Source organism: Camponotus floridanus, unplaced genomic scaffold (assembly GCF_003227725.1).
Source record: "Camponotus floridanus strain SB8 unplaced genomic scaffold, Cflo_v7.5 scaffold81, whole genome shotgun sequence".
Classification (NCBI taxonomy): domain Eukaryota; kingdom Metazoa; phylum Arthropoda; class Insecta; order Hymenoptera; family Formicidae; genus Camponotus; species Camponotus floridanus.
The window spans coordinates 432134-450990 of NW_020229851.1; the positions used below are offsets into that span (position 1 = coordinate 432134).

At 27.9% G+C, this 18857-nt stretch overlaps 1 protein-coding gene across 1 annotated transcript in view; it reads right to left on the reverse strand.

The window, feature by feature from the left end:
- The window catches only part of LOC105256675, a 57648-nt gene that overhangs the window by 14540 nt on the left and 24251 nt on the right, over positions 1-18857 (reverse strand). Inside the window, exon 2 of the mRNA XM_011266806.3 lies at positions 2248-2450. Within this exon, the coding sequence (XP_011265108.1) occupies positions 2248-2450 (203 nt within the window). The remainder of the gene's footprint in view (positions 1-2247; positions 2451-18857) is intronic.

The window sequence follows — 18857 nt, forward strand, 5'->3', positions numbered from 1 at the left end:
AACGTGAGAAAGCGATTACTTTGATTTAAATGATTAAATTACTAAATTATTAATTAGCTAACGAAATTTTGATAAAAGCAAATCACGCGCGATAAAACTTAAGATTAAAAACGTCATTGACAAAATTTTGTTCTCTTAATTTATATTCGCTTTTTGTTAAATATTAGAGTTATTATCTACATCAGTATAATATGCATATAATTACATATATGCATATATGCATTATGGTGTTTCTATATTTCTAACGTACATTAGAAAGCTACATCGTAAAAATATATTTTGCGCAAATGTATGCTAATATGCCTCGTGTAAATTATTAAAGCGCAAAACGGACATCGATCATAATTTCCGTCGTCGAATGAGCAATGTGACATTACACACAAATTGTTATTTCAAGTATATAATAATTTAATTTAATTGGTACTACACGGCATGCTTCTTTGATGTAATAACATATGATGTAACATATTTGCTGTGCCTATTTTATCGAATTAATTTCTATCACAAATTACAACGATCCAAGTCGAAACGAAATATCACACATAAATGTTTTTATTTTAAAAATATAATTTTTCTATTCTGAATGTGAAATGTGAATTTCGGAAGTATATTTGCTCATAGTACCTACAAGAAATAAATGTATTTCATATTTGCTTGTTGCGATAGCAAAGCTATACGGAAAAAGGATGTAGTGCGTTTTCTTCCGGAATAAATCATCGCGCTAACGGATTTCAAATATTGAACAGTGAAACATTAAAACATGTTAGGAAGGAAAAACAAATGGCTCTGCGATTCGCCAATATCACTATGCACTAAAAACTCATTATTTTATTATATAAAAATATCATTTGTTGTATCTTAAAATATTTTTAAGCACAATAAAATGTTTAAACAATTAATTATAGATAAATTTATAATGCTTTATTAAATAAAAATATCAGCTTATGTTTTTCTACGCGATTGGGGAGAGAACATCTAACGAAATATAAAATTTTGATAATTGAACATATATATACAATATACGTTCCTTTTTTAATTGTGGGTTTATATATTTTTATATAGACTTTCAAATTTCCGCCAAGCAATGACTATTTCTTTTTCATGCATGCCAGATATGCGCTGCAAATATTCGTCTGCATATATATATAGAACGCAATCTGCCATACGTTTTGCGCATGTTATGACGTGAATGCCATTTCGTTTCACCGATATTGAGGGCAAAGGGGAATTGTTGTTTTACCGTTTAAAATATGTTGAAACAACATTTTTAAATTAAAAACGTGACGCAAGAATATGATAAGAATAAATTTATAAATTTTATAATTATATGTTACATAAAATATCTCTGATATTAGAACGTGAAATTTAAAAGTGCATTTTTTTTATTAATTTGGAATTGATTTTTATAGAATAAAAATGTAAAGATATCAATATATTTTTTAAATTATAAATAATTAGAAATAAATTTTTTCCCACAAATAAAATATTTTTTATTCTGTTCCATTTAAGAAAATATTATAATAAATATTAATTCTAATATGATAAAACATAAAATATAAAACATAAAAATATAAAATAAATAAAAATAAATTAATAAGACAGCTTGCACAAAGATATATGTAAGGGAAAATAAATTGTTAGCAAATTTTGAAACTAGTTTGAATTTAAATATGAGTTTTAGATTATCTTTTGCACGACTTTAAAATTGACATGTCAGAAACTTAATTCGCTAACAAATAAGAGCCAACTTTTAATAGATACAACGTATTATAATGAAGTTTGCAGTTAAAATAATCCGATTGCATGTGCCAAACTAGTGAAATTAAGAACATGATTCTAATTAGAAAATAGTCAAAACATGAAGCGATTTACAGAAATGATCCTATTTTATCAATTTTATTATGAATGAACATAGAAAGAAAAGAATTGAATATATATTGCATGCAGACAAAAACTATTAATTTTTAAAATGATTAAAAAATATATTTATATTATATATAATTGTTATAGTTCTGTAAAATAATTTATAAAAACTTTATAATTACAAAATTTTTGAAAAGTGTCTGAAATTTAGATTGATCGACATATTATTAATTAAATATCAATAAGTATTTATTTGAAAAAGATTTATCTATTTTTTAGATAAAATGATATAAAATGATATAAAATTTTACAAATCTGTCTATTGAAATCTTTTATTTAATATTAATTACTTATTACGGTAATTATTTAACAATAATTACTTACTATAACTTTTGCTCCAAGTTCTCCAAATACTGCAATCGGTGGCATCTCCTTGGGAACATAACGAAAAAATTCTGAGCCTTTATACCATTTGACAGTGTAAAGAGTGTCCGATTGTAGATCGTATCTGCAGGACATGTTGACTGTTGTACCAGCTGCCACTGCCAATGGAATGTCGATCGATATATTACGTAGTCCACGAACGCCTAGAAATAATAGGAAACAGATTGCGATTGTTTCAATTAATTATTTAAATATTAAAAATTGTGCGGATATATATTGAGTAACTATTTTAAAGTAATTATTTCTCTCTCTCTCTCTCTTTCTCTGTAATTTTCCTTATCATCTAAAAATTCTCTTACGTATTTATTATAATACATTCTGTAACTATTTTATTTTGATGTTTAATAAGATGACTGTTAATAGTTATACGCAGAGTATGTTGTATAAAAACTATATAAAAAAGTAAAGAAATCATCAAATATAAATTTGTTTGATATTATCATATACATTTTAACTTATGCGTAAAAGTTTCAGTAATTTTATGAAAACATATAACATATTTCCAGGCATATATGTACAGGGTATATACACGAACGTGAACAAATGTTTTATTAACAGGTATTTCGATAAACTTGCATTTCTCAATTGCTTAATTTTTAAAATTAAATATCTTTATATTTCGGATATAATTACTTTTTTCACTAATTAATCAAAAAATATCTTAAATATTGTATAAATAGAAAAATAAATATTTAGAATATTTTTTAAAAAGAAAAATCTGAAAATTAAAATTAAAATAAATAAAGGACAATAATTTTTGTTCTACTTATTTAATCTCTTTCTTTCTTTCTTTCTCTCTTTCTTTCTTAAATCTTTATATTCGCAAAAAATGAATTTAATTTAATTGTATAAGATTTGAACACTGCTAATATTTTAATGTATTTATTAAGAAAAATCTCAAATGTAAATCAGTCAAAATATCTGTCATTAAAATTAATTACACACATACACACACACACGCACACACACACAAACTTATCACTTAGATCTTGTTTAAATATAAATGGATACCTGTCACACTTTTTTTTTAAAGGTCATAATTTTTCATATAGCTATTATATATATTCTATACAACATTGAATGCTTAACTCTTCTTTAGAATTTCAATTGAAGTCAATGACATTTATTATCAAATACGCATTCTTTGTCATAAATTGCTCGAAAAATAATCCAGTGAAGAGAAGTCAATCCAATTCAGACGACAATATTCTGTCATATCTCGGTGGTATAGTTATTTTTTTCACTAATAAACAGAAACTTAATTATAAATATGTGTTATGTGTTCAGAATAAATATTACAGAGGAATTTTAATCCTCTTCACATCTTTGATTTTTATGTAGCTTCAATTATTTAATGATAACATCAAAATCTATTACTAAAATATATGATCTGAGACAGAATGTTTTTTTTATCACAATTATTCTGTAATAAGAAGAGAAATATATTGCTAGTTAATTAACAATTTACTCATTTTGCATGATGACATAATAAGACAATAGTTATCGTTATTTATAGCTCGTCTATTGATTACTTTCTGAATTATATGCTCGAAATATATTAACAGATTATATTCGTTACATAAATTTATAGTTATTATGTCGAAAAGTTGTATTTTAAAAATGCGAATTAAATAAGACAAATTATACGAAATCAACTACATACTCCAAAAGTAAAGTTAGGCGCACTAAAGGCTACTTCTATTTTATTTCTAAAAAAAATAAGTTACGCGATGCTTATCTTATAATAACTTAAACGAACAAGTGCTTAAACTTTCCATGTAATCCCGCCACTGTCAACGTTGTTCACTCTGAGGATTACAACTGGCAAACTGGCGAAAGGGCATTTTGCCAGAAAACGCTGGTAAAGATCGCGAAAAATAACATCACGGCTGTCGACTTTTAAGCATTCATTGCGTACTTGCTTAGATCGAGTTTGAAACTTATTACTATTTCAGTGTACTTTATGCATTCTCCTGTCATGCATTATTAATCGAAAATTTGAAAGATCATTGAGTTTTAAGTAAGTCGTTATTATAACAAAATCTTTTTAAAATCAAAATTTTTATTATCAAAATTGATTCGCTCAAATAAAAATATTAATTAAAAATAAAATTAAAAAAAAAAAAAAAAAAAATATTCTAAAGTAAAAAGTACTTATTTAAAATACTTACTTTAAAATAAAGATTTGCAAGATTAACAAATAATTTATTTATATAACTTAAAAAAATAATTTTAGTCGAGAATATATATAAGTATGAAAAAAAAAAAAAAATATATATATATATATATATATATATATATATATATATATATAAGATTTGTTGATTTTTTTATTTACTAGTCTATTATAATTTAATTAATATACATGCAGAAAACATAAGTGCTGCAGGCTTTTAGTGGTGTAAAATATCAAATATGTTAGGAAGATGTTATGATTGAAAAAAACGTTATACAGAAATGCTTGCAAAAGTATGTTACGTCGTTATAGCAAATTTTCAATTCTTATCGGCGACATTGCGAAAGATCTCCGTTATTGTTCTGGCTTAAACGAAGAAAAATCTAACCCGAGAAGATTATATATTTCACACAGCGCACAAGTTTGTGAGATCAGCTACCAGCGAGCGTGCCGTGGACTCGCAATAGCGGACTAACGCGAAAGTTTAGTCATTAATTAACAGTTTTTTGGTGGATCCTCTTCTAATTAATTATTTATGACTTGATCTGCCGGTACTCATTGTGCTGATAAAGTAATTAAACGATAATTAATACGAAAAGTAATTAATCAGGAAATTGGGTGGTGAGGGGAAGGAGGAAGGGAGGGAAGAGATGTGACGCGTTTCGATCGTAAAATACATTTTAATAACCGTATCTGAATAACTTCCTTGATGTCAAATGTAACGGTCGTAAATGCACGTGTATTGATTGCTCTAATAAGCATGAGATTAATGTGACATATGGAAAAAAAATTAATATCGTCATTACGGTGGCGAAAAATAGCGAAAGCAATTTTCTGTGTCGCTCCTTCTCGCGTGCAATTGCTTTTAATAACCGTAATATAATTGGCATCATTAGTAGGCATGTTCTCATTCCCTCTGACAGAACATCTCCGCCTCAGCAAAGCGAAAGTTTTTCACTTACAGAGACGCGCGCCTCTTTATCACTAATCACCTCACAGTTTTGAACTTGGCCGACGTATTAGAAGAGCGATGCGTAATTAGAAGCGGTAATTGGAACGTCTGCTCCACCAAGTTTCACCGTTGGGCTATGTATAATCAGTTGTTTGGTCTCAATGCGCGCGGATGCAACGGCGCGCTCACAGATCGCTGCATCGAGATTTAAATACCAGGCGTTCACTAATCACCTCGCTAATCCTTAATTACCGCTCCTCGCTAGGAGAGCGCGATTGTTATTCGCATCGCGGCTTACCGTGCTGCGGGCCTTCCGTTTTTGGAAGACGAAATCTTCCCATAAATAACGGCAGCGCCGAGACAATGGCATCGCATAAACTCGCTCTACGAATATATCAGGCTAGTCTTAAATTATCGCGAGAATAATAAAGCCCACGAATGCATATTCAAGCAGATTCGAAAGCATCCTTTGCAATTTTTTTGTTTTTTTTTAATCTTCCTTTATGAATTGTCGTGACACCAAGCAGAAATACAAACTGCGGCGAAGCATAGCGAATCACATGTATCGAATATTCTATAATCGAATGTGAAGCAAGTAACAGTTTGAACATTGAGTTAATCAGCTAATAAGAGCTGTTATAATTAATATATAGAGCAGAATATATGTTTATCACATATCGTAGTATTAGTAATAACATTTATGGAAAACGGCATTTGGTTCAAAAATGTGTACTAAAATTGTTTCAAGCAGTTGATTTCAAAATCGATGACGTTAGTCGGTTTTTGCGACGAAGAAAAATCATAATACAGCAATTAATACTCATATATAGTATATGACGTTTGCGTATTTCAAAATTATATTAAAACAATCGATTTCGAAATCAATGTGTTTATTCCATAAAGGATTTAAAATAATTCATAATTATTACTACTCATTATAATAAAAAAAGTATCATATATATATCAAAACCATTTTTAAATTTAATAGGATATTATTTTTTTATACATATATATTTTATCAGCTAAAATATATAGGTATATGATAGTAATATTAACACAAGAATGTGAACAGCTTATACATTATAAGTTAAATTAAACATTATAGTTAAATATTATCACTCGCCAATTATCGTTAAAAATAAAAATGTAATTATATTATAATTTGCGCGATCGCATTTATTTCAAAATATATATACATATATAATATACGGATTTGAATTCATGACATAATTATAAACTTTTAATTGTGGCGTAATTAATTACAAGTTGAAGTGTGAGATTCGAGAAGCCTTTTGCGCATTATGCATATCCACAGCTAGATATCTTACAGACATGAGGCCGGAACAGCCAAAGGCGTAAAGAGTCCGTGCACTGAAATGAGATCCCTTTCTTCCTTCGAAACTCAACTAAATGAAAAACCCATCCTCGCAAGAGAACGTCAGCTATAGAAGCTTTTATTGTTTCATGAAAGCAGGGAAAGTAAAAAGAGATATTGAAAATACACGTTGCAAAAACCTTTTACTCTGTACGAGTTCTCACCGATCGATTCGCGTATTAGATGAATGAAAGCTGCACAGACACCTCTTTTTCCATCTTTTTTTAGAACTTACTTAACAAGCTGGCGCCATATTCTAGAATTTATATGAGCTCAATTTCACGGCGAAAAATTTCTTTCATTACTCACGAAACCGTAGAATACACAATGAATCTAGAATCGTACTAATGAATCTGTTAATATTTAATGCAGATATTTTATCTTGTATCAAGATATCAATCTACAAGACTTAACAAATTAGTCAGTTATACTAGATTATATAATAAGAATATGTAAAAAATTATGATTATATCTCAAGATATTACACATCTAAACGCTCTTTTCTCAGATAAACTTTGTTCTTTTAAGACAATATAAAATTTCATTATGTAAAACGTTATATATTCATCTTCAAAGCCACATGAATTGCTGGCTCATCACAATTCTGTTATATACAATCCGTTATTAATCAGCGGGCGATATATAAGGCAATCTTTTTCAAAAAAATAGAAACGTTTCGACATAAGTATCAGTTGTATAGAACATCGCGCTAATATGACTTTAATTTTTAATGGAAATCACTAATTCAATTTATTTAATATCGCAAGAACTGGAGGTGTCTTCGAACTTTTTAAACTAATACAACGATCGATTATGATCATAAAGAAGCAAATAAAGTAGCAAAAAGAGAACTATTGAAATACTCTTTTGTATTATTTTATGACACTCGTAGAAACTTTATAATTAATAATGCATCATCTCTAGACATTTCTCTGTGTATGATATACGAACATTGTCTTGTGGACTTAAAAGACCTTTGCTCGACCTCTTCATTTCTTAGATTGATACGCTTATTTGAAGATAGTTACATCACTTCTGAGGAATATTTCGTTTTCTAATGTTTATTTTCATTTTTGTAAATATATCTTATCATGATTTTGGGAGTTTGAGCTTATATTCTTTATATATTAAATAAATTTTATTTCTAAGAAAGAGAACAAGACTTATATGTAAATTTAAATATCTTAAACTTAAAATTTAAATTTAAATTTAATTTAATATAAAAATATAAATCACATGGAATTCTATCCAAATATTTCTTTCTTTTTAAAATTAATAAAAAAAAATCTATGGAAAAAAATTATGAAATAAATAAAATTGTGCAATAAAATTATGTAATTCAAATATTAATAGGAATTGTGCAATATTTAATACATTAAGTAGATTCTTATTTATGTTTGCAAAAATTGTTATATTGAATTTTTACTTTGATTGTTATCTCCGAAAATAGTCAAATAATTAAATTATAATGCTTAGGATAAAATCATATGTGTATCGCGTATCTTATTTTTATAAATTTCAAAAAAGATTTCTTATTAGTTTTGAAATTATTTTTAACAATTCTTTAAAGTAAAGCTATTTTTTTCAGATTTATGTATCTATATCTTTGTGTGTTAAGCAATTAAATAATTTCGTTGTTTACTCGAAAAAAAAAAACGATATTTCTGAAAAAATAAATTTTTAAAAAGTGTTTATTTTCAATATATTTTTAATTAGTCGCCTTTAGACTACATAAAAAGCTCAATTATATTGCTATATTTTTATTAGCAAAAATATTTATTTTAAATGATTCTTTGATAAAAAGAGAAGTATAATTTAACACCTTCGTCATTTTGATATTGTAACTCTTTATAGCTTTTTGAAAATACATTATTTCAAAAAATTATTTCTTTTCAAAATTTTATTAATTAATCTTTTCAAAATTTAATTAACTATTATAGAGAAAAAGAGAGAGAGAGTTTATTTATAATAGAGCATTTTTAAATTAGTTTATGTGTATGTATTTTTAATTCATAAAATAAAAACGAAATAATTATGAATATAATCTATTGGACATGAATTATAATATGAGGAAAAATCTAATTTATTTTGCTATATACTGCAAGTAAAATTACATACAATTTTTTTCGTTTAAACAAAAATGGGTTTACTGCGTATGCTGCCGCTTAAAGAATTTTCTTGCAAGAATTTTCATGCAAGAATTTTCTGTACTCTTGTTTTTTCCAATTTGTTTACTTCAATTTCTCTTTATAACGCCGCTTTCAAAAGAAATTAAGTTTATTTATACAATATAATTATTTTAAGAATAAGATTAATATATAGAAAAGAAATTAAAAATATCACAGAATTTATATTTTTTATAGACAAATTTTTATTCTCTCTCTATTCTGTTTAAATTTATGAGATATTGAATTATGATACAATTGATGATTAATTTGTAGTTACAATAACTGAAAACATAAATGAAGCGATTTGTTACTTTGGAACAATCTCTATTAAAATAAATAAAATATCAATAATTAATTATAGTATGAAAGTTAGGGGAAAGATTAATATTATTAAAACAAAATTAAGTAATGTTGCCTGATAAAACGATTTCTTCTGATTAATAGTATGCAAATGTTGGGTGTAATTGTTGCATTAATTTAATTGTTGTAGATGAATTAAAAATGCAACTGAGTCAAGAATGTTTTATTCAGCGCGTTAAAATGTTTAAATTAATATACTTGATTATACGATGAATGATTGATTTGCAATATGAAAGTAATGCAAAAATATTTGTACTTTGCGATCAATAATACACTACTGTGTTTGTAAAATTTTGCTGCCATTAATATATAGCATGATTTATAAATTAAAGCTAATAGACTATAATAGACTATACGATCACATTTTCGAATTACCGAAATATTTAAATAGAAACTAAGATTAATAAAAATCTTTTGGAACATCTTTGGTTGATCACATAATTTGAAGGGGTATTCTGTAGCAATTAAATATTCTACAAAGCTCAAGTCAGTTTAATTAGCGCTTTGAGCCTTCAAGTGTGCTGAGATTTAAATACAAAAATTTAAAAATCGAATATGAATATACACCTTCTATTAAAACGCATTGTAAAGAAAATATTCTTTTTGGTTAATTTGGTTGATTATGAGAACGCATAATTTAACGATAGTTTTTTCGTATTATATTTTTTATTTTCATGACGCTACAATCCCGTTATTCAATGTACAATTGAAATTTGCCTTGTACATTGCCGGTAGCAATCAACTTCCTGCTATGTGTGTGGATGCTTCTAATGATAAAAGTGATTACCTGGAATTTGTAATTTAATCGCTTACACATACTGTTACATTGTAGATCGGAACCTCTTGCGTTTTCGTATCACACCATTGTCTTGTTGGAAGAAAATGAGTTTCAGTAATTCTAGGCAATAATGAGCGAACTATCTATCTCCATCTTTCATTGTACGAGTGAATCTGCTCTTATTTTCGCATAAAATGCGATTTCTCACGGTACTACGTAATATGCTATTCTCTTAATTACGAATCAATTTATTATATCGATATTTATATATTGCTTGCGTGTCTATTATAAAATAAATAAATTCATAAATAAAACATATTTCGATATTATAAGTTTATTATTTTTCATTTTTCTTATTATAAAATATTATTAATTTTTTAGTTTAATATTTAATATTATACAAACTGTTTGAAAAATTGATAATTGCAATCGTCACATATATAAAGCAGAGAATTATTAAATTTAATGTTTATTTCATAATAATCATTGATTATGATATAATTACGATAATAATTTATAATTTTCCTCAATTTGAAAATACTTTGACAATCAATTTATGCGAAACAATTTATCTTTTTTGCTCTCTTCGTACGGCCACTCTTCTAAAAATAATGTTTCGTGTAAACTTTAAAGAAGTATTGTTAAGATTTCGAGGATATCCCTGCATATGTAAGTTGCAAATAAATAGCTCCTCTTTTTCGTTGTGGCACGTACATGCAAATATGAATTTTCCGTATTCGTCTGCTTTGTAACGCGTCGGTTGTGTAACGCATTGTCGCACGGGAATAGGAAGTCCGCGGAGTACAGAACGACGTGGAGATGCCTACAAATACGAGAATGGGCGAGCAAGGTCTTTACCGTCGGGTGGATCGAAGTGGCTTTGCTGCTGAGCCACACGAATAAATCGGCGGTGCGGAAAAGCGGATATGCGTTGCTTTGCGTACGGCCACCCGCATATCTCGCCCGCGCGCCGTTGAATTTGTCCCAAGGAAATAAACGGGAAAACCGGAGCGATATCCTTCCAAAGCCATCGTCTCGGCCCTTTTCTTCTTCGCCAAAACTTTTCGACGAGAGAAAAGGTGTAAAGTCGCCGAAGCGTCGTTTATTTACGTTTGCACATGAGAAGCCACCGATATAGCCACGTTATATATTGTATTTATCTTTTTCCTTATATATATCCTAGAAAAATAGCGCAGATATTAATACAGCGTTATGAGAAAAATAACTTTCTATCGAGAACTGTGGTTGAGGCAAATCAATTTTTTGACGCTAAAAGTTCAAAATTAATGTATAGCAACCATCTTCTTGAGTTTATCGAAAAATCAGTTAAAAGTAATTTACATAACGGGAGGAAAAGCAGTGAACCGACTATGGATATAAACATTCCTTATCAAGATTCGCTAACTTCTTAATGGCTTTCGGTTTGAAACTTTCTATCATCTTGATATACTTGGCCGTCGAAATAGTGTCTTGAAATAATACTCGCGATGAAGACGAATGACCTTCCACTAAACTTCGAACATATTAATAACTAAATTAAACTTAAAAATAAAAATATGAAGAATATTTATTTCTGATTGTTAAATCGCAAAATTTTATAAACGTTTTTAGAGCAATGATATAAAATTCAGTAATCATAGCTTATTTTTACATTTACCCCTATTCTATCTTAATAAAATGTTCATTTCTGAAACGAAAATTGGAAATATATACTTATGTAAATAAGTAACAGAATTGTATGTATGTGTATGAATAATGTACATATTACAAATTATGTATATATTTATGTGTTCACGTTTATATTTATTTATATGACGAATCCATGCGTATAATATATAACTTGGAATGTAGAGATGTGATATGTGCGGATATATATACGTGTAGGTATTTATATGTGCGAACGAACTGGAGAAGCGTGTTACATATACATGCACACACACACACACACAATGGATTTTCCAATTTCACGTTGTCTTCTCGTTCGCGCATCGACGCTTCCACCCGTCGGCATCATCCTTCGCCCTGGCTCGGTCGAAACCCCGTTCGGTAAGCTTAACTTTGGAAGTATGTGCGGCATGTTTGTGTACGGCTGTGATTTACTCGCTCTTCGAGAGGTACCGCTCGGGCTTCTCTCTCGCGTGGAAGTGAATCTCAGAGCGACGGTGATGGTAAAACGGGGTGGCAGGCGCGGGCGAAATTTGTCGATTTCGAACCCTCCGAGCGTGGTGAATTCGTCGATATATACCGCTATGGCATCTGATGTATCGCGAACCGTCTTGGAAGCTTCTCGTAACACGACTGGCCGCGGGCGTTGCTGCAAACCCTGAACAAACTTCATTCTAGTCACATAGAACTGATATCGCGGATTCTCGAAGCTGCACGATCTTGAAACTGGTGGCGAGACTACTATCTAGACATATCGTTCCGCTATTTAATAGAAGAGGCCAAGTCGTCCGCTAGATAAGCCACGTGTATAATCTAAGTTGCAAAAATAATGAAGCGGACTGCGTACACAACACATATAATGTGTATTTTACTTCCTTCAAGAAATTTTGTGTATATATATAATATTTATATATAAAATATATATTATATATGCTATAATATATCATTATTATTATTTATACTCGTATTATATTTTTGATAGGTATTATAGTTTTGATATATGAATCTCTTCGAAAAGGAGAAGAAAGGAGATTTTTTCATCGAAATAATGTTAACATTTACATATATATTAAACATTAAATTCTTATTTTTTTTACATTACAGTATATTTTATTAAAGTATATTTAATTTTAAAAAATAATAAAAATCCGAAATAGAAATATATTATAATATACAAAAATAAAAATCGATGTATAATTAGAATCAGATGATTATGTTAAATATGATAAGCATAGTTATCTGGTTTTAATTATACATTTACAGAGAATATTTGTGATGCTTATTATATTTCATATATAATCATCTGGCTCAAATTACATTTGATTATGATAATTAAATTGATATCTAATATATGTTATAGACTTTTTATATAATTAACTTTTTTATAAAGTCCTAAATTTTTATAAGCCGTTATTTTAGAAAAAACTAGACTTTTTGTAAAAAAATGAATTTTCTTTGTAAAGTCTCTGATGTATATATTACATCTTTCATCATAATGTAATGACGTTTAGGAAGATAGTCATTTAATAAAACGTCAAATGTTATTCAACACAATACATTTCTCATAACACTTTATGCAACCAATTATAAAGTTTTGTAAGGCTAACGAGAATATTATAGAGAGAATGACAACGCCCGATATGTTTCTCGGTAAAGAGCGTGTCGCGCTTCTTCATGCTATTGAGATAAGAATTACTCGTCAAGATGAATAATAGTCGACGCGCGTTACAAGATCACAATTTCTCAAAACCTCCGCGACTTCTGTAACCATCTACTCTTATTTCACTGTTACTCGGTATATTTTCGATTGAATGCCTGTTAGAGTTACGAGCAATGCGCGATATCGAATCCGGACTGCAAGCAAAGTTTGATTATGTTGTACGCCAAGTAACTTGAATAATAATGATGAGATGAAAAATGCGACCTCTTTCTATTCGCGGGATGTGTATTCGAACCAACGAGCGAATAGGGTGCGTTGAAATCGAGAGGAGGACGACATCGAGAGGATGTACTTGGCATCATATCGGACAGCCTCGCGTGGGCTCGTATCGCATCAGGCGTAGACTAGGCAAAAGGAATGCAATAAAAAGAACGATACGTATTCTTCGTTCTTGTACACACGATGTTATGAGGAAGCGAATGCAATAATAGGCGTACATTATACTAACAATGGTGTTGGAAGGGATAAGGTGTAATCCCTTTATATGTCTCTATACATACACATATATAGCCTACGTAGTCAACAATGAACTCATATTCTCATGTATCCCCCGACCATTCCCACCTTCATGATTGTTGAACCACACTTCCATTGTGACCTTAAACCGTAAACTTGTTTGAAATCCTAACGCTGTACTACGCGCCAATCGTCACTGCAGAGAGGACATGTTCACAGTGCGCGCTTAATTTGCTCGTGCATGGGAGGTCTGGCAATCCGTGAAGCAATTTCTGCAGGTATTCACATGAGAATTGCGTATACAGATTCTTATCAACACTCGCGATCAATATGCTCTATTAATATCATATAAACAATTATATTATTATTAAATTATATACACACACGTATATATATATATATATATATATATATATATATATATATATATATATAATAGAAAGAAAAAAATAGAATTTAGAGATTTATATGATGCATAAAGTATAATTTAGTGTCATCTAATTTGATGAAAAAAAATTTTAACGGCGTTTTAAAGTATATTTTTACTTATTAAGACACGTTGAATTTTTTCTTTTAGCTTATCGATAGTATTTCAAAATAGCATGCAAATTGGCACAAATATTTTTTCTTTTTATAAATTAATATTGCTAATGAAATAGTTATCATTACTTTGATAGATGTATTAAATATTCTGGCAATGATTAATTTAATATTTTTTTAGTTAAGAAAGGATTTTAAATCCAAATTTATATATATTAAAGAAATATATTTGTGTAATAAATTTATATTATTAAGAAATACATATATTGTAGATTCAGATATTAATCTAAGATTTAACTACCTTGGCTTGGGTATAATAATTTTTATTTATTTCTTTAAATAATTATATTTAAATTAAATCACATATATTTCCTACTAAATAAAATTAAAAACTCTGAAATGAAGCTATTTTTGAAAAATTATCTAGTTGCCTAATGAGCAGAACAATGTACATGCGAGATAGTTCATGGATAAATGTAGGCAGAGTTTGATATGGCCCTTGCTTCAATTACACCTCTATCAACCTAATTGCATATTGGATACACGAAACAGAGGCGTTTCGTCTTTCGTTCGGCAGGATACGCTGCATGTTCTACGGATCACTTATTCTGCTAACGAACGTGTCAGTATTGCATTTTTACCATTATGCGAAATTATTTTAGCTTCCAGGTGCTTGTATGCCCGCCAATTGGTGGCATATAGGTGGTATTATGTTTAAACAATTTAATCAGAAGATTGTTACAGGGAAATATGGAAAATGAATTTCAAAACAGCTTATCAAACTGAAAATGATTTAAAGATGTATATAGTTTAAAATTGAATTCCATTCTATCATTATATATATAATATATAATGTATACTGTATTACACACATATATATATATATACATATATATATATATATATATATATATATACATATATATATATATATATATATATATGTTATTTATTATTATGTTATAATATTAGCATAATTTTCTAATAGATATAATAATTAATATTTTTATTTATAAAATAAGTTAAGATTATCCAAAAACAAAATAAAATGATATTTATTTATATAGATTTGTTATTTTTCCATAAAAAGATATGCATATTATTACATAACATATGTAATATATTATAATTCTCATATGTACACAATCATAGTCTTCATCAAATGCCTGCAATTTTTTTTTATGTATTCGAAAAAAGTAAAAAATTATCGTACATGAACTTATTTCACGAAAATTTTGCTGTCGAGAGAGAGAGATTTAGTAGAGTTTAAAGTAATCTAGAATTTAGAGTAACCTATAAATTCAGAAATTCTTATTATTATATGCAAATCATATATTAATTCTATATAATTTTATCTAAACAAATAATTATTTTTTAGTTTACGAATTTTTAGTTTATCAATAATTTTGGAAATAAAATAATTTATTAAAGTTAAAATCTTTTGCATTTTTTGCATCGATTATTCTGCAATAATTTTCCCACCGAATGGAGAGGAAATTGAGATCAAGCGATGTGGTAACATTGCTATGTTAATTGTGAGTGCATACATAAAAAGCGATTGGCTGTGCGATTATGTTCACGGCATATCGTCGAGACATTATCGAGTAGCTTATCTTGAATTTTTATACCAAATATGCTTTCAATTAAAATATCTCTAGAGTTGTAATAAAAAATCTAATAGTATTTTTCTCATGCAGTCTTGATATAATTTCTCGATTATTATTAGCTCGAATAAAATTGACGCAATTATTCTCGAGATTCAGAAGTCTAGTCCACGAAATAAATTAACAATTTTTCTTGTTTTAAATTTCATTTTTAATACTTGACTTTATGCGAATATTTAATTTTGCTGCGCTTGATTCGGAAAAAAATGATAATTATCGTAAAGCCAATTAATCTTATATAATAAATAGCGCAATGAACGAATAAAGTTATAATCGTATCGATGAAATAGCTTCATGCATATTTATAAGACGCATATAAATACACATATAACGTATTTTTAATGTTTGGCTCGTACAAAATTTCTACAAACAATTTTGACTATAATTTTGCCTACAATAGTCTACGAGATTAGTTATTGTAAATATTACTTAAGTTTTTATTATTTATAAATATATATTAAAGCAATAGTATTATACACACACACACACACACATTTGTTGGATAATTATTGCTTTAATATATATTTAACATAACTATTGCTTTAATATATATTTATGAATTACGAATAATATTATAATTATAATATATATATATATATATATTATTATTATAATATATATATTGCGCAATTTATTTGAAATCAAACTAATAGCTAATGAAAATTTTAATTTATTATGTGATATTTACGGACAGCAGTTATATTTTTTAATAATGTCTCTTTTTTGATGTGACTGTATTTCACATTATTTTAAATATTTTCCCGGTATATAATTTATTATTGTTATCATTTCCGAATTGAGAAGTAACACAGGTATCTCTGGATCAAATGATTTAAATAATGAAAAACTATGAGTTATGTGTTTCGAGAGATGTATCTTTATATCTTAATAATCGAATAAAATGTGTAAAAACAGAATATTCAACATAAAATAATAAGGCGTGAGATATTCGATATAATATTGTATTTACAATAACACGGGCAATACACGTTCGTTGGCACGCGGCCTTGAAGTTTGTTTATGTTACGAGTACGTGTGCTGTAGCATTTACGGCGCGACGCTCGGGTCGGTAAGTCGTAGCATGATCCGCTCCGTATGTTGTTCGTCAGAACGCAATTACTCTCTACAAACAATTAACGATTATCAACTATACGATCAATTAATTCCATGATTAAAGATTCGTAGATATATCAACGCGACAGTTTATTATTGCAAGTCATTTACGGAGATAAATATTTCACGTAATTTACTGATTCTAAGTACAGACAATAAAGGAAACTATAAATTATTATTTTATTGCGACAAATTTAGAAACAATAATTATTTCCTTAACGATACGTATTTCAAATATACCTCACATCGTAATTAAAAATCGAACGAATGATGAATAAGTTTCTGATGCATTGAACGAAACATTTGCATTTATATTTATTATAATTTTACAATATAATATATATTTAATATTATTATAATTTATTATATAATTAAATAAAGTATTTTATAGCGGCAAGTCTCGAATTAACGCTTGGTGCTCGTGGAAGATTTATCCTGAAGGGGAAACCTAAATATCAGTAGTAAACATTTGTCGCGATTTGTTGCTTATTAATTCGTGAATGCGCTGTGCAAAAAATTGCGTATTTATTACTATTTTAATTCGTTAACTTAAAATACGATATGAAATGAGATATTTGGATATTCTCAATCGTGAAATTCGGAACTATCGTGCAAAGTGTCGCGCGTTCAAGTGCGGGAGTGCCGTCCAAAATGTCGAGCGTGTGAATTAAGGCGACCCTAATGACTCTAACGACCTAAACAATCCTGAGGAGGAGCAAACCTAGGAGGAGCAAGTCTAAGAGGAGCAGGCCTAGGAGGCATCAGGCATTGACGGAGCAACTTTGAGGTGAATAATTTATTATTTATATTTTATATTATTATATTGAATTATTATTATTTATATTTTTATTATTTATAATATTATATAACTTATATTATTTTTGTTTGATATTTTTTCCTTATTTTTTCGCATACACACATTTATTTTTATTTCTTTGATCTGTTTATTAAAATAACTTAAATAAGAATTTTAAAAAATATTTATATATTTATATTTAATATTTATATTTAAAATATTTATATATATATATATATATATATGGTGTCTTATAAAAACTTGTGAATATAAAAATGTTGCTTCGTAAAATAGCCAGGTAGCAGAGTGATGTCAAATGACATCTTAATAACGTTTTAATGACGTCATTGTACGTCATTAAGACGTCTGGAGATGTCATCTTGCTACCTGCGTATATAATTATTCAATATCAATATATGTTTATTATTTATTACGTCAATTTATTATATGTCAAATTTTATATATATATATATATATATATATATATATATATAATATATATATATATATATTTGTGTATAAAATTCGATATTAAATATAAAGTTTAATTATAAAAATAATTTTTTAATTATTTTAAACGCTGCTATAATTTGGGTTAAATTTGTATGTTACAGATCAATGTAATCAACTCCGTTGTTACGCATCGTATCCGTGAGTAATAAACTTTTATTTTATGATAAAAAACCGTTAAGTATACATGAAGTTTTAATTTTTAAATTTTCATTTAATTAATTTTTAAATTTTTATTTAGTTTATTGCGTACAAGTTTGAACATTTGTTTATGTAT